The sequence below is a fragment of the Oryzias latipes genome, chromosome 2, assembly GCF_053564925.1.
Source record: "Oryzias latipes strain Hd-rR chromosome 2, Olatipes_Hd-rR_3.1".
Classification (NCBI taxonomy): Eukaryota; Metazoa; Chordata; class Actinopteri; order Beloniformes; family Adrianichthyidae; genus Oryzias; species Oryzias latipes.
In genome coordinates, this window is record NC_136238.1 from 6,902,986 (window position 1) to 6,926,255 (window position 23,270).

Below are 23,270 nucleotides of genomic sequence, written 5' to 3' on the forward strand. Positions count from 1 at the left end.
CTAATCCGGGAGAAATTTTCAGTCTGGATGCCCCCAAGAGGACGATACTCTGGGACCAGCAACCGCTCTCTGACCCACCTTTAGAGGTGGTCTCGGTTCGTTTCTAATCAACCTGAGGTCCGGTTCCTTCTGAGATTCCTCAGTCTGAATACAATCCGTCCTCGGAGCAGAACAACTGCACCAAAATGTGGTGGTAGTGAGCAGGATTACCACTGCAACAACACATCAATAGTAGGGGAAAACTAACCTGTGTTGCGACGGTCACGTGATCTTAACACGGTCAGAATGTAACAACAGAGGATCCGGGGCAAATGTAAAGCAACGGTTGTTGTGACATAAAAAATGGTCCAACTATTTATTTGTTAGAACGTTTCAGTTAACACCGCTGAAAACGCCTCTTACATGCTTTTCCTGTGTCTCGTGGCGTGGCAGGCGCCCGTGGCGTCACCCATAAAGCTACTTTGTAGTTTCCTTAACAGAATTGTCTTTGAAAAATGTCATAAAACAACAACGATGAGACACAGAAACTCATTGAAATGGGATTGGATGAATGCAGGCTCGTTGTGACATGTGAAAAACATCACTTCTTACTGTTTTCCCGGTAACCTATACGTCATAAACACCGGTCAGCGTACCTCGCTGTAACCGCCCTGAAGCATGTCTCCACCACACCAAAGTCAAAAGTGTTGTACTCGACGTTGGTAGACGGTAAAAACTGGTCAGCGAAAACCAATGAACTGTTCTGACGAGGACTTCCATCATTTCTGCCTCTCGTTGCTTTGCCCCGCCCCTCGTAATTTTCAGGCCAATGACTGAAGAGATCTTTAGTCACGCGGTTTTGTTCACAAGCTTTGATTCGAAACAGGAAAGGCCACTTGACGGCGGACGCCAGTCCTAATAAGCAAATTTATTCGCTTATTAAGATTGAATCCAAAAATTAGCCATTTTTGCCGACAATGAATCCAGACTGGTGCTGCATGTGAGGAAGAATGTCGTCAGGAAACTGCCATAACTTTATTGAAACACTCGTCAGCAACAATAACGATTGTGTGGCCCTGTGCTTAAGTCGATTTGACTCTGGATCGGTCCATTTATGCGCCTTGGAGGGGGTTTTATCAGACATCCATAATGTCTACAGCTCAGGGTGAATGAAAGGAAGACGCTGAAGCTTCGCCATCGGTGACTTCAGAGGGAACAACGTTCATTTACCGGCGTAACCATGTCCTCATAGGAGGAGGCTTCTCCTCAGCACCTGGAACCCCCCCCCCCCCCCCCCCCCCCTTCTGGAACAGGATCAGATATCCTAATGAACCCAGACAAGCTCACGTTCAAGCACAGTCGTTTCCGGCCCCCCAACCAAGAAAAAAAGAACAAGTCGTTCAAGTCCATGTAGGACTCACGCAGCTCCGTACTTCCCCTAATGTTGTGTTCGCGGACATCCATCACCTTGATGATATTTTAATGTCACATCCTCAGGCTGGCTCACTCCCCCCCCTTCCCCCCCCTCCCACACATTGGCCATCACTTCATAAATAAAGCCCCCCCACATCATTAAGTAAACACGCACCCGCCTGTCACGGTGATAGATGGCCGACACACTCCTGCAGGCGTGCACGCACATTTGCACACCCCCTGAAGGAGGGTGCGGGGAGGCGTTGCCCCCACGGGCAAAAAGCAGCACCCCCCCCACACACACACACACGTCGATGGGGTCTCTCGCCCACGGGCTTCATGAACACCCACTGTGAACTTGTCCTGATCTGAAAAGCTCACTTTTGACAGATCGCCGCCGTGACAGAGAAAAAGGCAGGGGGGGGGCAGCTTCTGCACGAGGCGTTCACTGTCCTGCGGGAAAACTGAGACTGCAGTTATGAACTGAGACTAGGAACTCCTGCGTTTCTCGCAGTCATTGTTATTGACTGTATATGAGAACTGGACTGAGTGTGATGTCACACGTAGAAACAAAGTCAAATCAGTGTTGGTCATCGTTTCTATGACTCTCACCAATCAGGAGTTGGCTTGCTGATAGGCCACGCCCCACCGCACTACACGGAATCTGTCAACGTTGGACGCCAACAGGCTCCACCTACTTTTACCAAGGCAACCTCCTGATTGGTCAGAGTTTGTCCTGGTTCAACTTTATAGGGCTCATTCATTTACAGCGCGTTTATGTACGACAGAAAACGGTCGCAGCCACGCGTGAGCCCGGGAGTTTTGAACATGGGGGGCCCAAAACACGGCTATTCCTGTGCGGCGAGGGCGGTGTGAACGTCGCTTTAGGAGGAATTATGGGAGCGCCCGATGAACCGGATGGTGGATTGACTGATGCATACGCTAACGTGCATTATCACATTTAATTAAGATGTCAAAGCTGGATATTGATCATCTACACTAGGCCGTAAAAGTTTGAGTTTAGTCAGCATCCAATTGTTGCTTCCTGTTCCAGTGTTTCTGATAGAAGGTTTCATATTTCCTGGCTATAGATCTGCGGTGATGCTTCGTATGCATGTTGGCTCCTGTCCAACGGAAACATTTCATTTGGAGGAACAGCAGTAAATCCCTGCGTTCCGTCATTGGCGGATAGTGGCGTTGGCCGCACGCCACCAGCCGTCTGACTGACGAAAGACTCCCACAACCAGAAACAGCCCCCCCCCCAGGTTTACCAAACAACACCTTTTAGGTGTCGTCCTGCACCTGAGCCTTTGAAAAAATGAACCTTCGCCACGCAGAGGCTGAGGAGTTTGGTGTTCAGCTAACGTCGCTCCCCTCCGGCTCAGCTGTCAGTCAAAACAGGAATCCCCCCCCCCACAACGCACCAAAGCTTTTGTGATTATTTCTACAGACGAAGGATTGTCTTTATGGGCAGCATGACTGAAGACTTGTTTGTCCTAAAACAACTGATTGTTTCGCCTTCCCGTCTTTGAGTTTACTGACATCATTATTGTCCCACATTTTAGTATTTCTCTCTAAAAATCAGTCGGTTCCATCAGCAGCAGTCATTTCCTATTCCAGTCGCTCATAATCTTTTCAAGGTTTTTGCTTAAAACATCTATTTTTCAGGTGTTTTTTGGTTCTTTAGGTTGAAAGTATTTCTCAAAAAATCTAACTTTATTGGCATCGAAGACGAACAAACCACAAAAACAGTAGATTAACACGATTTGCATGAGATCTGCACCATTTAAGGTCACGGCCTACGCTGGAATTAAACAGGAAGTCCGCAAAAGACAGAGATTAGAACACTAAAGATGAATAAAACCATCTGAATCAAACAAAATATGCATTCATAGCACAAATGAGGGAGCAAATATTTATTTGATCTCTAGCACTCATCCCAAAATGACAGGTGAGGATGGTGATTGGTGACCCCACATCCCATAAGCAGCTGCTCCTCGTGAACGTCTGTTTTTGTCTTTGTGCCGCAGATCCGACCCCAGCTATGAATCATAAGAACGGTGCAGACAGGAAATCCATAACAAAAAGAAGATCTGTTTATGTTAGCCCAAAATGTTCCCGCCTCCTCCCCCCCTCCCCCCCTGAATGCCGAAACCTTTAATTTCATAGAGAACTCCAGGAAGCGTGTGGAAGGGGCTGAGTCACTGGCTGCAGCATCATTGGTTTTAAAAGTTACAGGTTTTTACATCAAATAGTTGAAAGATCTCTGAGTTGCTTTATTGCTTAGAAGAAGAGCTCAACTGTGTCTGAAAATTAGAAAAATATAGCAACTGAGTTTTAAAGTATAAAAGCGCTAAATCTAATAAAGAAAATTGCCTAAAAAAGTATATTTTTGTTCAATTAAACATTGATTTTTTTTTTTCATTATAAGACAATAACCAAAGATAATGTTTTAAACCTTAATCTTTCTGGTTTGACCACAATATTCTTTTAAATTTAAACCTAAATGTACATTTTCTTTGCCTTTTTAAAAGTTACAAACCCCTGAAAAGGTTTGTAGAGAGAGTGATGTGAACGAACAAAGTGGGTTTGATCCTATTGTCTTGATATTCAATAATCAGGTCTTTCCGTCTCATTTTTCATCCTCTCTGAAAAAGCTGGAGTTGAGGACGTGCATTAAAACAAACCTGAGAGAATCCATATCTGCAGAAACAAATGAATTTTTTTTAAAATCTCCTTTCAGCAACTTTGTTTTTGGACTTTATTGAAAAGCTTTAAGATAAAAGTGGAGGCTGAGCCGCTGCCTCCTGCATATGGAATGAAGGGGAGACGGAGGCAGCAGCTGCTTTGGGGGGGGCTTTCTCTGAGGGGGGCCGCACTAATGTTGGTCTAACGTTGGTGTTAATCAGGTTAGCATATGCCCTTTGTGTGTTTAGGGGTTTCAGGATGCACCTGCACGCCGAGAACGAGAAGGAAACGAGTTTCCACTCCAAGCGTTTCATTTTTTTCTTCTAAAAATCAGATCTTCTTCAAAGATTATTGCGTTTGAAGCAAATCAAATTAATTCTTGTGGCCAATTTGTGTGTATTTTCCCGCACAGATAATGTCCTCTTTAACCATTTGATCAGCTACTTTAAGGAGCTTTTATTCTGAAAATCAATAGTTGTCTGTATGAAACAACTTAGGCAGCATAAGAAGAGAACTTTTCCTTCCAACCTAGATAATCCAGATTAAGGCAGTTATTCTTCTGGTATTTATCCCTGATTATATGTTGCTGTGTTGCAACGCTAGAGTGTTGGAGTGTCCTTGGGCAAGACACTGAACCCCGCATTGCTGTTGGTGGTTAGCCATCAGTGTGTGACTGTAAAGGCTTTGAAGAAGTTTGGAGTGTATTCCATTTACGACCCACAATGCTTTGAGCTAAGACCACTGCTCAACACAAGTGGCTTCAAATGGATCCTTTTCATTTGTGACGATCAATAAAGTTTTTTCTCACTAAAACGCTAATAAGGTATTGGGAATGTTACTTCATTAGTTGTAGTTACTTGGTACTAGATCCAAGAAGTAACTGAGTGACTATCTGAACTAATTAGTTGGGCTATTTAAAAAAAAAAGCGTCTTTTGGTCAAAATCGAGATTTTTCTGGTCGGTTCTAGCAAGTCAACTGAAATGAGGGAAATAGACGTCGTTGTTTGCCCCCTGAAAGGGCTTGACCCGTACAAGTTCTGTGGGGTTTTGGGGTTGTTTGGGTGTGTCTCACGGTTCCCTTGAGGTTTGGACGGCCACCTTAAGGGACGTCATGAAAATGGAACCTACCATTCTGATGCGTGTGGTGACATGTAAGCTGCACGGTGGCGCAGTGGTTGGCACTCTTGCCACAGCTGACCTCTATTTAGTCACGTTGTGTTTAATTGTTCTTATTCTTATTCATGTTCTTCTGTTGTGTTGGACTGACCGCGTACGGCGCTAAGTTATGAAAAGTGCTTTATAAATAAAGTTTGATTTGATTTGATTTGGAGAAATGGATGAAGGAAGGAGTGAACACGGCTCCTTCCACCTGTTTGTGTGTAAGACCGCTCCGACTGCATGACTGTCAGCCAATCGTAAGCCCTTCTACTCTTGAAGACCCCCCCCAGTGTCCGGATCTGACAGAAAGGCTCCTCATGACCCAACAGCAGCGGTTGGTGCGTTCGCTTTGAGAAGTGAATTCAATGAAGTCACGTTTAACATTCAGCAGTGATGAAAAGCAAACATTAGTTTGATCACTGGAAAAACAAGTGTTAGCCAATGCTGTTCCATCATTACAAACACACACACTCCTACACACACACACACACACGTGCAGTACCAACTTGGTGTCCAAACCTCACTTGATGCACACATGCACATACTTATGTCCACAGACGGTTTATAGCCGGCTTTTAAAGAGCTAACAAACCACAAACGCATCAGGATGCAGTCGGCCGCGGAAAGCCGACTCACTCCCAGTCCTCATCAAAGGCCTGCAGACCTCAGCTTTGGCCAAACTGAAGCTCTTTTCCAGGGTTCATTCCACTGCAGGAGGCTGCAGCCAAATCCATGCTGGCAGCTGCCCCCCCCACCCATCCCCAAAATCCCATAATTCAGTCATTAAAAAGAAATCCACTCTCCTGATGCTGGCTTCCCGTGTGAAGGCGCCCTCCATGCAAAATATCCCAAACTTTTCTCCTCCTTATTTCCCCGTGAGGACGCCGCCTTTGAGGAATTACACAGATCCTGCCGCTGTTTTTACGATCACGAATCCCACGATAAAGCTGCTGATTGTAAAGGAAAAGCCAGGCTCCGAAGGTTTTTTTGTTTTTTGACTTTCCAGACATTTTTCCGAGCATTCCCCCTTCGTTTTCCAGTGAAGTGGAAGGCGCTCATCAATATCCTCAATAAAACAAATGGAATTGACTCTTGAAACAAGTGAAACATAATCAAAAGGCTTCTCAGCGGCGCACTTTGGTTTGTCTTTTTGACCCAAAAACAGCAGCTTTTGTTCACTCCGAACTGGTTTCATGGATGATCCACTCAGGAGTCTTTAGACCACATCGAAAAGGAAAGCCACTTCTCAAACATTGGTCTCACTCTGGAAAACAAATGCAGGCACTTTTATGCACAAAAAGCCTGGATTGTCTGTTAATTGCACGTGTTTGCATCCGAGATGCGCATTGCCGCTTGTATTTTAAGTGCCTCAGAGGCTAAACGTTGTTGTTGGTCGCACATATTAACCGAACCGTAACCCGTCCTCCGGGTCAAAGAAAAAAGGTCGGCATTGGCCGCACGTTTTTAGAAAATTACGCGCAGGTAGCCACTTTCTTTCTATAAAAGTTCCAAAATGTTTGAACTGAAATCCCTTGGAGGAAGTTCAAAATTAAAAGCTGTTGTTTTTGCCTCAGTTTAATCAAATGCAGCTTATGTAACCCCATAGGAAATGCACAGGATTGATGAATTCCCTATTAAACTCTGAGTATTTCAAATTAAAGCTATTTTTTTTTACAAATGCAATTTGTATATTCTTATATTTTACGTTATATGTATATTTTTAACATAAACTGTTATTTCAGTTTTGCTGCATGTAGACACAACTTCCCTCAGACCACAATCTTTAGCTGTGATATTTTTTTGTTGTAGCTGTAACTGTTGTAACCTTTTTTCTCCGTTTTGGCATCTCCGTACAAAACAAGTAAGGGTGTTAAATCACAATGTTATATTGGTTGGACCTGTTAATGGGAGGAGATGGTTTGATGGTAGCTTTTAATTGGACGAAATTGCTATGTTGTAGAAAAAAAAAAGGTGCAGGAAGTGGGTACATTTTTGAGAATTGGTAGTTTCAACTTTGCGAAATCATGCAGGGGCTGACACAGAGCATCAGCCATTTGACATTCAAATTAAAATAAAAGAAAATGTTGATTCTGCCAAATAAGGTGTAGCTTAGCAAATAAGAGCTGGCAGCTGGAGTTTTTGAACAAACCCATCAGTTTTAAAAACAGTCTGAGTTCATAATCAAGCATTTCTGGACGGTCGCACTCTTGTTTTTTCTCTGGATCACAGTCTTTGTGCATGAAGCTTTCAGATCCTCAGCTCTGTGACGGCTCTGTGGGTCTGTTTGTTGATGCCAACATGGTGTCCTCCGGAAAAAAAACACAACTTTATTGACACACTTATTGTCTGTTTGGAGTAGAAACCTAGAAAAAAACAACAACGTAAGAATACGGTTCATATGCTAGTTTTTGAAACTCAAAAGTCCAGGTTTATAAATATTCCTTCCACTCATGCAGGGAGCAAACCGAAAACTGTCACCAACCGTGTCTTTCTGTAACTTTGTGTTTTGATTTGGTCTGATTTGTGAAGCTCCTCTCCCACTTGCACAGCCAGAGAAACGTGAACATCTTGTTCCGGCGTTATGCTTCCACCAGCTGCTGTCAGGAGTTTCCACACGCGCACGCCGGACCTTTTAGCCTCTTTCATCTTTGCAAAGTCACCATAAGCGATTCCACGCACGAACTCCTCTCTGTCCTTGCCTCTCCGACTCATCCCAGAGGCTCTGCGTTCTTCTACCTCTGGCTTCTCTTTTGTTTTAAGTCACTTCATTCTGATGCTGCACAGCTCCCCATCTGGGCCAGCAGAGGCCCATGGGGACTGACGCGGTGTCTGACTTTACACCCACAGCTCGTCTCTCTCCTGCGGGCAAACTGCCGGCTATGTTCTGTCTGCGGGTTGATGGCAATCTTCCTCACCTGTCCCCACTTCAAAGTACCTGCGGATGCCGACGAGGAGGTCCGATTGGTCAGCGGCGCGTTCTGCCGTCTTCTCAGGCTCGTTGAAATGCTTCTCACAGTTGAAAACGTTTTGGGGAAGGGCTCCTTCTACCACCCGCCGTTTAAGACGTGCAGTTGAAACGCCTCTGTTGGTGTTCAAGCATTTTGTTCTTGAACTTACAAAGTAGACACCTGTTTGGATTGTTCCTTTTGATTCATAATTCATGGCAAAAGAAGCCACATGTCGTGACTGAAGACTGAAAGAGTTCCTGTAATTTAGTGTCTTTATGAAAGCATCTTCTCCTCAAGTAAACTTTCAAAGTTTATCCCTCGTTGCTTCTTCTGTTACTGGTACACGCTGTTAAATACTCATGCTGCGTTCACACCAGGCTTTGCCAGGCATGTTCATGCGAACACTTCCAATGAAAAGTCAGGCGTCCATGTTCCAAACTGACACACAGCTACTTACGTTTTTAAGACCTTTTGGATGCAAAAGGCGTGGCGATGGATGAACATCATGGAGGAAGTGTCTTTTTTGAAGCCCTCTGCTCTGGCCCCTTTGTCTACATTTATTTACCGTATTTTAATGCTTTTTAAGTCTGGAAATGTTGGTTGAAATGGGTGGGAAATAGTAAAAAACCTCTATAACTCTGTATGCCTTAGTTTGCTTTCACACAGCACTTCTGAAAGTGGAGCAACCTGACAGGAAATGTCACTTTACTACGACAGCTGCTCATTTTAGGAGGCAAACCATCCTTCTCTGTTCACCACACCAGACATTTTTCAATCATGGTTGGTACTGTGGCTGCTTGTTCCCACTCCAAATCCACTGAATTTACGGTATTTTAGGGCGCATCGGATTGTAAGGCGCACCATCCATCATTTGAGTTGATGTCATATGTAAGATGCACAGTAAATAAAGAGTTTGTCCGACTTTAAAAACTGGTTTGTAACACAATAAGCGTTAGCCACGTTAGCGTATTCACCAAAAATGTCAAGCTACGTACTCACTGCCTTCATTAACGCATGTTGAAAAATCTTTTTAAATTCCCGTAAATGCGCCTTCTGTGCGCTACCATTGAACACACCTTCCCGGTAAGACCCAGTTGAACTTTGACCAATCAGGGACTCGGATTTAGTGACGTATGGTTAGCGACCTTTTTAATTCACGAAGTGCCAATCGGTTGAAAATTGATCATGAAGGAGAAATTCATATTTGCAGTTTGTGCCCAGCTGGAATTCTACGACACCAAGTCTTTTATTTATCGGAATAGAGCTGATGGACCCGAAAAATCCTGGTCCCAAGATGTTTACACATTGATGGTTCCCACTGTGAGAACTGTTCTGGAATAGTTTACAGAAGGTTTTTAAACTCCAAACTCCTCTGGTAAACCTTGTGGACATGCAATCAAAGGCGTGTCACTTTATAGAAATGTTTATAGATTGTGGACATGGGTCACGGGGGTCTCAGGGCCAGGGCTGCCCTAAAAAGGAGCTCTTTGAATCTCGATAAATAGAAATAAATAATGAACAGGGCCTCCATATCCAGGAAATAAACACACGCCTTCTGAAATATTTACTCAATACTTATTCCGACTCAAATTTTGAAAAGGACATCAATCATTTTCCTTTTATTCCCTTCAACTCTGCCATTTTGTGGCTTCACTGGAGAGAAGTGGAAGCAGCCTTTAAACAATAGCTTTAGCCCAAAGCTGACCCAAGCTGACTGACATCCCAAAGCCCCGGTAAATAATAGCGAAGAAGATAAAAGAGCTATTTCCTTTAAATTGGGTGAACTGACCCCATAAAGCCACTGCAGCAGACTCGGACTTGCATCAAAGCATCTGCAGGTCAAACGGATCGACCCCGCGACATTTGGTAAGCCTGATTCAATCTGAGGTGGAGGCGGCATCAGACGGCCCATTGGTAAACTTGTTTAAAGTCAACTGGAACTCCCAAGAGTTGACTTTGTCACCCGCCTTAGACGAACCTCAAAAGGCACGCGCCTACACACGGACGCGTTTGGATGCCATTACAGCCAATGGCAGCAGGCGAACAGGAACGTAGCCCAGTAGATCAACAACACCCCGCGGTGACACACCAACACACATGGAACAGATTTGTGAGATCTGCAGATAAAAGGAATGACACTGCTAACCATCGTTCCCTCTCCCGTTCCTTTTGAAACATCTCAATGAAGTTGAAGTAAACACTAAGTCTGCATGGCGCCAACCAGCCTGCAGTGAGGATTCCAGCCTCTAATGAAACTCACCCGATTCCTCCTCAGAGGACGAACCTGCAGCTCGAACAAGCTGAAGTCTGGAAATGTAAGAAGGTCAGGAGTGGAAGCCTAAACAAACGCTAACAATGAGGACAATTACCAGCAGATTGGCCTATTACCAAAGTAGACTGCATTCCAGTCAGTGTAACCCTTGGTCCCTGGGTGTGTGTATACATGTGTGTGTGTGTGTGTGTGTGTGTGTGTGTGTGTGTGTGTGTGTGGGTGTGTGTGTGTGTGTGTGTACCATCTGCTGCTAACGAGCTCGGAGTCAGCCGGGTCCAGGTGTGGGAGTGTTTAGTGCACACTGGAGGGCAAGCAAGCCTGCTGTTGGAGATAAACACAGTCTTATAATTCGACATAATCTCGTGTGCCAGCGGGCGAGCCTTGACCCGCCTGGTAGGGACGTGTTGACTCAAACCGGGTTGTTTTTGGGAACATATTTCCACAGTCCCAGCACAGTTTTGGAACTGTGAGTGCCTCTTCCGTAGAGGAGGCAGTGGCTTTTTGTTTTACTTGGAAAAAGGCGATTTTGGTGTGGGACAAGCAGGTTTTAGCTCATTTCACTTCCTGGTCCTGGTCACAAGGGGGTTGACCTAAACAGGTGCTGCAGGTTTTTGGGTTGCCCCGCCCGTGGAGGCTCATCTTAAGGGGAGTTCTGGCGTGTCTTGCAGTTTACTTGAGGCTCCTACAGCCACTTCAAGGGACTTCAGGAAAACGGAACGTACCATTGTCGTGTTTGTGGTAAGAGTATTCGTAAGGCTGATGGAAGTTGTGACGTACAGGCGATGCTGCCGTACGACTCTAGTCGTTAGTCAGGTGTGAGTACTTCACTGACTGTCGCATGCACAGAATGTGTACACAAAAGTGCAATAAGATGCCGACTCTTATTATCTAATATCCTCATTTCTAATGCCTCAATCACAATAGCCTTGACGACGTGCGTTTGAACGACCATTTCTAATGCAAATAGTCAGTGTACATGCAGGTATCTGTGCATTTCAGGCATCTGTGGTTAAAAGTCTCGCATTCACTCGTGCCATGCAAGATTTTAGGTCAGTTTTTGGGCTCTAGTTACAAAACGTGCAGCCATTGAAAGAAAAAAAATCCCCCTGCATCTAAACTTACTCACCCTTATGTGTGGTATCAGAGTTCACTTGTCGCCTGCAGCATGCCCGTAGAAAAAATGTACAGAAACATTTTGACTCCACTTTTTGCCCATTTTTCACCCGCTGACAGCCCAAATCCACCCGTAAGGGCAGTTCTGACTATTTGAAGTTTGTCTGTCTTTTTCTTGTAAACTATATCTGTCTGTTTTAGTAAATGGAGCCAAAAGGTTTGTCCTGTTCGTATTGCTGAACCAATGGGTCTTCTGCTTTTATTGATCTTTTTTTTCTTAATATTTAGTTAGAAAAATTGTTTAAAAGGGAAAGTTCTTTAACTTTTACATGTCTGGATGGTAAACACGGTTTCTCTCAGACGTCTTGATCATTAATTCTGATCGGGCTGCACGATGTGAGGAAAACTGATGACATGGAATGACGATAATAATTGCGATTTTTGAACAAATAGAAAAACCAACCAAAAACAAAATTTCCATTTCCCTGCAACAGTTTAATTTAAATAAGAGTTAACTGTAGTCTACATAGGAGGCCAGCATCTAACATAAAGGAGCTCCATCTGATTGGTCAACGACGTGAAGGCGTCCATCCGATTGGTCAAATGCATTAAGCAGCTTGCAGGTAACCATTTTGGCCGTCTTTTTCGATATGCTTATTGCACAGCTTGATACGGCGATAACGATAAATCTGTGGTTTATTGTGGAGGCCCAAATGGCGACCTTGATGGCGTGCGATGGCCGCGGTGGTTTCTCGTCTCTCCGAATGCGGCAGCAGGCTCTGGAGCCACTGTGGATCATAAGTTCCTTTGTTGTTTTGCATTCCTCTGCGCACACGCCAAATATTTACCACTTCTCTGTCAGTTCCTCCATCTGTGCCAAGTCTTATTGGTTTTATTTATTTCATCTCCTCCCGTGAGGGGAAGCTGCAAACTTTCATCATAGTGACTCTTTTACTGTGTGTTTTTTTTTCTTCCTTTTTTTTGGGGGGGAGGAGGGTTTGATGGATATCACATTGCTCGTGCCTCATGGTGCCAGTTGGATGGAGGGCATGGAGGGGCTAGGCTGCCAACAGGAGGTGGGCATGGGGTGCCAGCAGAGGCTCCACGCTGGGACGCACGCTTAATTAGCATCCAAGACGGATGGGAGGCGGAGGAGAGGGATGGATGGCAGTGCAGGAGACTAATTATGCCATTTGAAAGGAGACGGAGGAGTAAAGCGCCTTGGAAAGTCTTAACATCCTAGTCGGGGGAAGAAAGCCCCGCTCAGGCATTGTGTTGGAGCATTTGGACTCACATTTGTGTACGAGAACATCACTAAATTAGCCCAAAGTGCTCAGAGAAAATCATTTCCTGAGCCTCGGAAATGGTTTGTGATGAATGCGACAGCTGTGCGGCTGAAGCTGAGGGATCATCCGGCTGGGAGGAACGGGAAGGTGACGTTTCACTCGTCAGCGTTCAGTCAGAGCTGGAGGAAACGCCACACTTTGAGGCGATGAAGACGAAGACCGTCCACTTTTTCAGTCTCTCCACACCATGAGAAAGAGACCCCCCCTCACCCCCACCTCTGTTTGCAGTTATTGTGGTTTTCCGCTGAGACCAGAGTGGGAGTTGGGTTTCCAGTCGGTCAGTCAGACTCTGCAGAAGACATTAACCTCTCTGCACACGGCGTTCTCCTGCAGTATCACTCTTTACATGATGTCACACAGTTCAGGGGCAGAACACGCTCGGCGCTCGGCGATGGCCTCCTCTCCGGGTTCGAGGGCTTCCTTCTCCAGCCTGGCATGTTTCCAGTTGCCATGGTGAGGCTGAGTCCCGGTTTTGTGTGCCGTTTGTGAGCTTGTTTGTCAGCCGCTGTGTTTCAAGGCGCATCGTTTGGCACAGAAACCGGCTGTCTAATTTCGGGGAAATGAGCTTTTGGCTGAACAGCCTCCTAGTGACAGACGTCCTTAATGTGCGTGTGAGTTAATAAAGGCATGGGCCAGACCTTTGGCTGCAGGCTGTTTTGTTAATTTAATCAATGGACAAAGAGTTTCAATCATTTTCTCTAAATGTACATTTCCTCCTCTCCCCATCATTGTCTTGAACATCATACCCGGAAGATGGATGAGCGGCTTCAAACACACGCTGAAGGTCTCCCACCTGGGTCCACACTTTTTGTTGTTTTGCTCCGGCTAATGCCCCCTTTATGCATCTCTTTGCATAATTGCCTCTATCTTGCGCGAAGATGGAGCGCTCACCTCCTGACATCATATTAAACCCCCCCCCCCCCCCACCCCGCACGACTGCCATAATGTTAGCATAAATATACCGCCACACTTGAGCGAGCGGCGCCCGCTCCCACACAGTCGGTCATTAGAGCTTCCCACACTGCAAAAACATGCTAATGACGTGCCGTAATGCGTCTGATGTTCCTGGAAATGTGGACTTCCCTGCGCCGGATGGGCCTGTCGAAGCCCACACGCGCTCGCCGGTTAGCGCACATATGGCCGTTTTTGTGCGTCGGACCGGTCCGTACACGACACGCCACATTTGTGCGTCCGCCGAGCAGACGGCCTGCGCCTGTTTAAAAACCAGAACCCAGATGACGGATGATGGAAGCCCCTCCGTGCATCTGCACCTCTTCCACCCTCCTCCTCCTCCTCTTCGCCCGCAGGGGCCGATTGTTTAAAGCCTCTTTGTGTCCCCGACACCCGAACAGCCGAGTTTGAAGTTAGATGTTCACATTTAAACTGACTTTTGACCAAAGAAAGAGGAACCAGAGAGGGAAAAAGTCAAGTAGGGACCTTGAGATTTAAAAATCTAAATTTAGAGTTTCTTGTAGAAACATTACTCTAACTAAATCCCAGTGGTTTGTTTGCATTTCATAAGAGATAAAGCCTACATATAACTGGTTAGACATCGTTTTATATTTTACATGTCAAACAAAAAGATCGAAAATGTCCAAAAAACTTGCATTACTGCAGTAGAACATGTCTAACACTCACAGACTCTGAGCGTCTGATGGTTTGCTAACCATCAACCAAAGGAAAAATGCGACTTTTCTAACCTTGCGCTTGAAAAATCTCAACAGTTTTGTGTTTTAGTCGTTTTCCAAAACGTCTGACAAAACGAAGAAGCGAAGACATCCTGTCATTTCCAGATGTTAGCTTTAAACGTTTAGAAAAAGTATGGAGACAAAGAAATTCTAGGAGGGAATTAGGTCAGGCTTTGACTTCCACATTGAAGCGCATTAAAAACAAAAGTAACCGGCACAGTTCACCAATACACCCTTAGGGGAGCTATTCACACAAGCAAGGCAGTCCAGTTCTACAATTAAAGTAAACTGACTTCCAGACTGAATCCTATTTTCATCTTTTTATAAAAGTAGTTGTGTATTTTCTTTGTGTATCATTTTATTTTGGGATCTTTTTGTACATTTAAAAAAAAAATCCACCCACCTAGTGGCTTTTTGATGAACTGGCCAATTTCTAGTCCCTTTTGTTTAATAATGCGCTTCAATCTGGAAGTCAAACATTTGTTTACTAGTTTAAATCTGTAATTTGCTCAATCATGATGCAGACAACAGATCCTTGTACGTCTTTGTCTTCCTCCTCTATTGCTTCGATATTGCTCGCCATTTTTGTTGCACCGCTAACCGGGGGGGAGGGGGCATGTAAACAGAGAGCTCTCAGCAAAGGGTAGTGGATGCGACAAATTTCTGATGGACTACTGCTGCTTGGCTAAAAACAGCATATTCGTGAGTAAAAGATCACTGGGAACACTTTGGAAATGTGGAAACGAACAGGAAATTATGAAATTCTTACCTTACTATCCTTTATTTTTCTGGTTCTAAACGTTCTAAAGTTTTGTCTTTAATGGACACTCTTACATGAACTCATAAAAACGAAAGCTGATCTCTTCTATAGGCTTCCTTTGAAACAGGCCTTTCTAGTTAAAGGTGTGATCTTCTCTAAAGAAAGAGGAGTTGAGAAAGAGAAGTGAAGCTGTACTACAGGAACATCAGGTGCTAAATCTATTTAAAGCAGGAGGAAACAGGAACGCAGGTTTGGAAGGTTGTGGAACCCCACGGCTGCTCAAAGCCAGACCCGGACGGTGAGCTGAGTCCGATTTGTTGTTAGAAAAGTGCAGAGGAGGACAAGAGGTCATCAGTCAAGACTCCCCGGTTAAGCCGAGCGCCTGCTCCGTTCTAATCAGCGGCTTCCGTGGCGCTGGCAAACGCATGACCTCCGTTCTGGCTGAACGCATCTGCTGTGTTGGTGTTCAGCAGAGACGCGGGCCGCCTCGTGTTTACGCTGCCACATGTGGTTCAGTTTTCCACGGCTTTCATGTTGTTCCTCTTGAAGCCTGGAGGCCGCAGCCGAAAACACGCGTGCACAAAAGCGTCGCCGGGGTAATTTTTCCGTTCAGCCGGAGAAATTATGAACATGGGTCCTCGGGACATGTGGCGTTTAGAGGAAGTCTACAATGTGCACACAGTTACATCATGGGTCTGTTTTCTTTTCTTTTCCCCCACAGACTGCACCCAGAGGGGCAGAGTCTCGACCGGAGCGCCGCTATGAAGAGATCGACCAACGCCACCCGACTCAGCCCAGGTGAGGTGGCGAACGGGGGAGGCTCCTCGCCGCTCCTTCCCTTTGTGTCGCTCGCTCAGACACACAAGCGGCGCTGACTAATCCTCTTTGGAGCTTATAATTAAATCTGGAGTGTCTGCCTTGGGAGTGTCTACTCATCCCAGGAATAGGCCTGATCTGCCCCACGGAGGGAGCGTGCACGAGACACTGCCGTGCACGGAGGACGCCTTCTTGGCACGTCGGCGCTCTCCACGTTGAATTTTACGGCGCACCTGTACAACCCTGGTGAAAAATTTAAGGCCTTTTGCTCACTTTCGCGTCTTCACGGCCCGACGGCGAAGTGGGGCGCCGTGGGGGATGGGGGGGAGGGGGTGCAGAGCGGATGGGGTAGAAAAAGAGAGCAGTTATTTCACGGGTTATTGCCCCTTCCTGGTATGACAAGTACCAGAGAGTGCAGACATCAGCCCTCGCTGGAAGGTGGGGGCGAGTCATATGAGGCAGGCAAGTGGGAGGGGCTTGTTCCAAACAGCAGCTGCTTTTATATTCATATTTGTGTTTGCAAACTCCTTCTCAGATCTTAGAAACTTGCATTTCTAAATTTAACCGCACAAAGAAGCAATCAGGAGGCTGATGATCTGAATAAATCCATAATTAGAAATGCAGATCAGATGGCGGCTCAGGTTTTTGCTCATTACTTTCGCTAACTTTTAGCGTTTGCACCCTTTGAAGTATTTTTAGGCGCAGCACCCAGAGGACTTGGGCGCGCGGTACAGTTAAAACACTTCCGGCGACGGTCGCCTCCAGAGGCGCAAACGCAGAAGTGGCTGTTTGTGCTCCTCCTGCAGATGTTTCCACTGCGTCCAACAAACGCTCAGGCACCAGGAGGACGGCAAACTCCCGTATTCCAGGAATATCTGTAAGGAGGGGGGGAAGAACGGAAAGGAAAGAGCAGACACGGAGGAGAATTGAATGCATTTTTCAAAGTGGAGCTGAACTTTGTGCAAAATCCCCCTGGGGGCCGCCATTATTGAAAGCCATTTCCTCTCAAAATGAGTGTGGCTCCACCATTGGCCTGGCTCCTATTAGCATACATTTGGCCTGCCTCTCTGTGGCTGCAGCTGGAGGGGGAGGGGGGGGTGAAGCCTGAGTGTATGGATGAAGCACGAGATGGAGATTCTCTCACAGATGGGGAGAAATAGCCATGAATTTAGTAAAAACCTCAGTGTTTGATTACAAACACTGGGAATTTGAATCCAGGATACACACAGGGATTCCACAACCAAAGCATTTTCCTGGCTGGGAAAAAAAGGCCGTTGCTGGAGACGTACAATTAGTCGAGTTTGTCTCCGTATTGATGATGCTGCAGAAATGCTTGAGAAGAGTCATGTGAGAACGTTGCATCAGAACATTCAAGAATGCACTGAAAGCGGGTATGGTGTTCACACCGCACTGTTGCTACCCGATACTAGCACACGCCCCTACAGTTGGAAGAGGCTTGGTGCCAAATGTTGACGCAGTGTAAATCCTGTGAGTCTCCTTCCACAGCTCTGTTTGGTGTCATATAGATCCAGCAGGGCATGAACCGCAATTCCTAATTTCTTGATCGATTTTCAAATGGAAAAGGATGCTACCCATAGGTCATGACCAAATGTGAGTCCCTGATTGGTCAGTTGGTTTACCTTTTAAGGCGTGTTTTGTACATCCAGTCTGAACTAAAGGGTTTACCTTTCATTGGGAGTGGTCGCCTGAACGCGTGTTGCTGGTGGGAACATAGCGTCAAAGTAAGACGCAAATAAGTGGAGAGTCTTAATTGAATACAAATGCCATATTTAAGGGTATTTAGGTGTAAAAATGTTTTGACAAACATGAGTAGAAAACCCAACAAGTCTTAGTTTTACCATGACCCCTTCACACCGGAGCTTTAGCTCCAGTGTTTACATTCCACCACCGAAACTTTCCAACTGTTCACACAATTTACAAAATTCCAGCTGACTCTGAAGCATAGAAAAGTAGCTTTTGCGTCGTCATGCAACTCAAGTGTATGAATAACTGTCAGAATTAGCTGATTTACGTTGATCATGTCAATGGTCGAAGAGTGTCTGTTAGGTGTCACCAGCAACTCCTCTGATGTTAAAGGGTTAGGGACTCCAAAAAAACCCTGAAACAGTAGATGAAGCCCCAAAGTGTTTGGTATTCGTGTTGAGGCTTCTTCTGGATGTGGTCTGACTGGACACATTGTGGAATAGGAAAGGAATGTCCCACATTACACACCTTCATCAAACAATCAAACAGTGGTTTTTAACTTGCTACGATTGCGCCGTCCTGCAATGTGATTTTATTCTGACCTTATGTCTTATCCAACGTCTAAATATCTTCTTTAGTTATCCCGTCAAGGGGCAATAAATGTCAATGAGCAATATTGCCATAATCTATTATTGTCTGATCAGATGGTGTTTAATGTTTTTTGTTCCTATCCAATAAATAAATGAAAAAAAGTTGGGTTATGAGGTGGTCAGGAAGCAGCGTCTCATGTCGTCTGTCTTCTAGCCTGGTCCCAATAAACACCAGACTTGATGAGATGTTAGGACAATAAGAGGCCGAGCTCCTTTTATCGCCGGGTCTAATAATTTTTTTAATTGAAAACCAGAGCTAATATTGACAGATATACTGTACTTACCTTATCTTACTCTATCTCATGTCTTTATGTATATGTATATACCTGAGTTATATATGCAAGACATGTCCGGTTGATGTGCCATTTCTCTTGTGTGAAATTTGGCCTGGTCCAGGTCAATGTCAATGCTGGTGGTGTCATACCTGTTTTTCATTCGAGTATAGTATATTCAGCTTATATAACACCATACTGTGGTATGGATAATTGTATTGAATCCTGAAATGTTCATTCAGTGTTGATGCCTACACTTTGTGGCTGTAAATACGCTGCTAAACTATATTTTAGTGCTAAATGAACCCGTTTACCCGTCATAATTCCATCAGCGAGGCGGCCAGTAGCCGGTCTCCAACAACTGTTGGTCTCTTTTAACGCTAGCTGTCGTAAAGTTTGTCGTGCCTCTTTTGCCTTCTCACGGTTGTAAAGTATCCTGCTGTACTTGAAAGGTCCATCCGGTGTTGTTGCCTACATTTTGTTGTCATAAATACTGTTCCACGCCGTATTTTGCTGCCAAACTAACCCGTTTACCCGCCATTGTTCTGGCAGCGAGGTGGGTAATAAGAAAACCTCTGGTCTGCTACTGGAAGTTGTGTGGTACCCGGGTTCTGTTACGCAACGGCTGAATCATTGGATCACATCACATTTTAGGGCTTCTGAGGTTCTGTGTCCAACCTGGGGTTTGATTGATCAACTAAAATATGTAGTTTAGCTGCCAACGTTCAATAATATCCATAAATACTAAGATAAAGCAGAGTCGCTAAGACCACCTGCCTCTGAATGTTTTATCAGAAGGTTCCCTCTCCGCATGGAGGAGGTATGCACTATGCCATATGGAAAATATTAACATTATTACCAATTCAAAGCAGGAGGTCATAGTTTCAGTGACCCGGCCTCCGGTTATCCAATCAGAGTTCCCCCTGACCCACTCTCCTAAGGTGATTGAATTAGGGGGGGGGGGGGGGGGGGCAGGTTGGCATAGCAACGTTACAAGCCGGGGCTGGTAATTGACTGATTAATATGTATCTGATGGCCTCTGAATAGGAAGTTTTCTTTGAAAAGATCCAATTGGTACAATGGAAACTGCTGCTTGCTCGTCAGGTCAGAACCCCAGAACCGCCAGAGAACTGATGCACTTCAGAACCTTTCCTTACAGAATGTCCTTTAAATGGCTTTTCAATGGGCTTTCTTGTCTGGAAAAGTCAACCACAGATCCATGAAAAGCAGCCTTTCCTTCTATGTTCCTGCGTCAAACGACTGTTTGTTGTTTTTGAGACTTTGACGGATTTGCCTGACAAAAATGTTCTGTTTTAGGCCCCTCCCACATCTGCAACACACCAGTCCCCTCATTTAACAGTAGACAGGGGGGGAAAAAAGGTCAACAAAGTAAAAAAAATCATAGAAGCAGACCTGTTTGTCGTTTCTGGCCAGCCTTGTGTGTTCAGGGCGTGACAGCACCGATTGTGTGTTCTGGCTGCTCTGACAGCCTCTGTCTGCTCGTCCTGGTTTTGGTAGTCCTCTTTGCCTCTCCTTTGCAAACATCTTCAGGGTTAACCGCAGCATGTCAAGTGCCCACTAGTTTGTGGAGAAGTGTCCCTGAAGGACTCTCAGCTGACATTGTTTCCAGATTTGCACTCGCTGAGCCTTCTCCACCAAAATGAGGCGCACGCACACGTTAAGCAGCCTGCTTTGAAAAAGGCTTGGCTGCTCTTTCTTTGGCCCCAATGATTTCAATAAATATTTATTGGTGCCAGATTATTCTTTGGAAATGAGCTGCAGGAACGGACCAGACCTCCCAGAGTTTGTCTTCTGTGTTTATTGCGTAGGCATGTTGTCATTTTCATGCAGTTTCATGCATTTTCAAGCATGAAGCCCCTTCAGGGTCAGCAGAGGCTTCACCTGCTCCATGTTCATTAAAGCCAAGTCCTGTTTCATAAGTGATCGAGCGTCTTTCCACCTGCCGCCGCCTCAAACTCGGTTAAAGTTATTGTTTGGGCAGGTGGCTGAATTTTTTTTTTCTGTTGATGCCCCCCCCTTCAGCTTGTAGGGGCTCTGGATCCCACACCACGAGTTTAAAAGTTGCTTTGACTTCTCTACGGCTGCGGCGACCAACCCCAAGAGGACGTGCGGCGTCCTGCAAGGCGCCTTGTTCTTTTTTTCCTGTCTGAAGCGGCGGGGCCTCCCCGGGCGCCTTGCAGAGCCAGCAGTGTGTGTGCTCGGCTAACAGTGTTTGTGCTCAGGAATGGGATGGAATCAGCAGCTGGAAATGAAAGCGCTTTAACCAGCTCTGTCACATGCACAGCTGAGGCTCCGGCGGCTCTACCTGTTTACAAGGAGCCCTCTGTCTCCGCCTCTCGCCTTTTCCATCAGTCCTTCCTGCTGCATTCCTCTGTCACTTCTGTTTACGTCTCTCTCGTGGATCGGCTCTGTCGTCCATCTCTAAATGAAATCAGCGTGTTATAAATAAAACACGAGCCTTTCCTTTTCTCCTAAAGGTGGCGGTGCAGCCTGGTAACTCAACACAACTCTGCTTCCTTTTAGCACCGGTTCTAGTTTAGATCCAAAAAGAACAAGCGGTTCTGATGTCATTCAGGGGGCTGCAGCAGCTTAATGGTCAGTCATCTGTGAGGCACTGGAAAATGGAGGTGGGTACCAAGACTCTGTGCCAAGTTAGTACCAATACCAACAGCACTGTTGTATAGGCTACTACCGGTCCAGACATATGTGCTGATACCTGTATTGAAGTATACAGTACTAACGGCACTGTTGTACTTGGAACTTCCAGTACTACTTACGTCGGTACTCAAATGCAGGGTCAGAGTCCCGGCCTTCTCTGCAGCGCCGCGCCATCACCGCCTTTCGACAGAGCGCCGCCCAACCGACACATCAAGCGTTCCAGCTGCTTTTCCAGGGTGAATGTTTCAAACTGCTGGAGGTAGTTGCCGTGCTGCTGCACGCCCCCCTCCCCAAAAGTGTGCTGCTGTGCATGAGAGTGAGCACGTGCGTGGGAGTGTTTGGCAGCGAGGCGCAGCAGCTGTTTTTTGCTGAAACGTTGATATATTCTGCAAGCGATGCACGCAGGGCGAGCGCGTAATTGGCAGATGCAGTCGCATACGTGTCGGTGTGCGTCCTCCATCTATGCAATTAATGGGTTCAATGAGCAAATGTCATTTAATTGACATTAGTGTTTGTTATCTGTCTGACCGCTGAAAATCCCTTCTATTTATCTGTCCATTAGCGTCAGAAATGCGGGCTGGGACCGTGCAGTGAGCGGCAGATGATCCGACTCATTCCACGCCTGTCATGGTTTGGGGGAGGTTTTTTTCTGCCTTCTTCTTTCCGGTGGCGTTTTTAGCGTCCGGTTCGGTTCCAGTGGTGAAACGTGGAGACGGCCTGCTGCTGCGATGAGCTTCAGCCTGGTTTTTTGACAAACGAGCGCGGTCGTGCCGAAAAAGAAGGAGGTCTGCACGCTGACATATGTTGCTCCAAAACCTGTGCGCTCAGCAATAATGTTGCCACTTTTGCAAACGCTGGTCTCAATCCAAACAATCGCCTCCGTGCGTGCATCTTACACATATTTGATACTTTCATGGCGTTTCAGAGCTTTTCCATCAGATAATTGCTTTCACTGATGGCCCGTGCATTGATTTCCACTACAGAGTCATGTCTGCTTTGAATGCAGGACCGCCTAAAGGGACTGAAGAACATTCAATACGGGTTTCACTTCTGGTCCCCGACGCACAGAGATTTCTTTATATTGCCTCCTTTAATTACATTATGCGCCTCAGGTGATGAGGGATTCTTTGCAGTGTTGTGTGTAAAAAAAAGAATAATATTCTTATCAGGATGACGATGAAATAATGATACTAATATAGATTTTAGGCGGTAATTTTAGGGATTTCTTTGTAAAATAAAGTTTTTACCCCCTCAGGTGTGATTTCACATAAAATATCGGGCTGATGCTCTTTGTTGAGTAGTTTAGGAGTGTGGGAAAAGTGAAGAATGTAGATGTCATCCGCTCTAATCACTTCATCTCCCTGAGACACATGCCTGTTTTCCAGCTGTTTGGCGTAGCGCTCTTGTCAGGACTGGGGCGTATTTGGGAGGGGGGCAGGATGGTGTAAATGGGGGGCCCTAATGAGTGATTGGGGGGGGGGAAGGGTAACTAATTTTTCCTTCCGTTTCCCAGGGGCAGGTGCAGAACAGCCGCCACGCACATCCTTCACCGTCAGGAGGCGGATGTCGGCCAAACAGCGGCTGTCACAAACGGAGGTTTTTTTTCCTTTGGCGGCGGAGTGTGTAATCAGAAACTCCCCGCACACCCCGGCGCCACCAGCTCTCCGGGTGTGAGATTCGCTCCATCATGGGCTCTCGGGGGGCGGCGGCGGCGGCGGGGATGATGTTCTCCGAGTGCGAGTCAGACGTATTGGATGGCGAATCATCACAGCTTTCCGCTCCAC

General features: G+C 45.9%; 1 protein-coding gene across 3 annotated transcripts in view; it reads left to right on the forward strand.

Moving 5' to 3' along the window:
• pard3ba (par-3 family cell polarity regulator beta a) overlaps positions 1-23,270 on the forward strand; it is a 167,972-nt gene that overhangs the window by 135,449 nt on the left and 9,253 nt on the right. For all 3 annotated transcript variants that reach the window (XM_023966108.2, XM_023966113.2, XM_078931566.1), the window contains one exon: positions 16,087-16,163. In XM_023966108.2, coding sequence (XP_023821876.1) covers positions 16,087-16,163 — 77 coding nt within the window. The remainder of the gene's footprint in view (positions 1-16,086; positions 16,164-23,270) is intronic.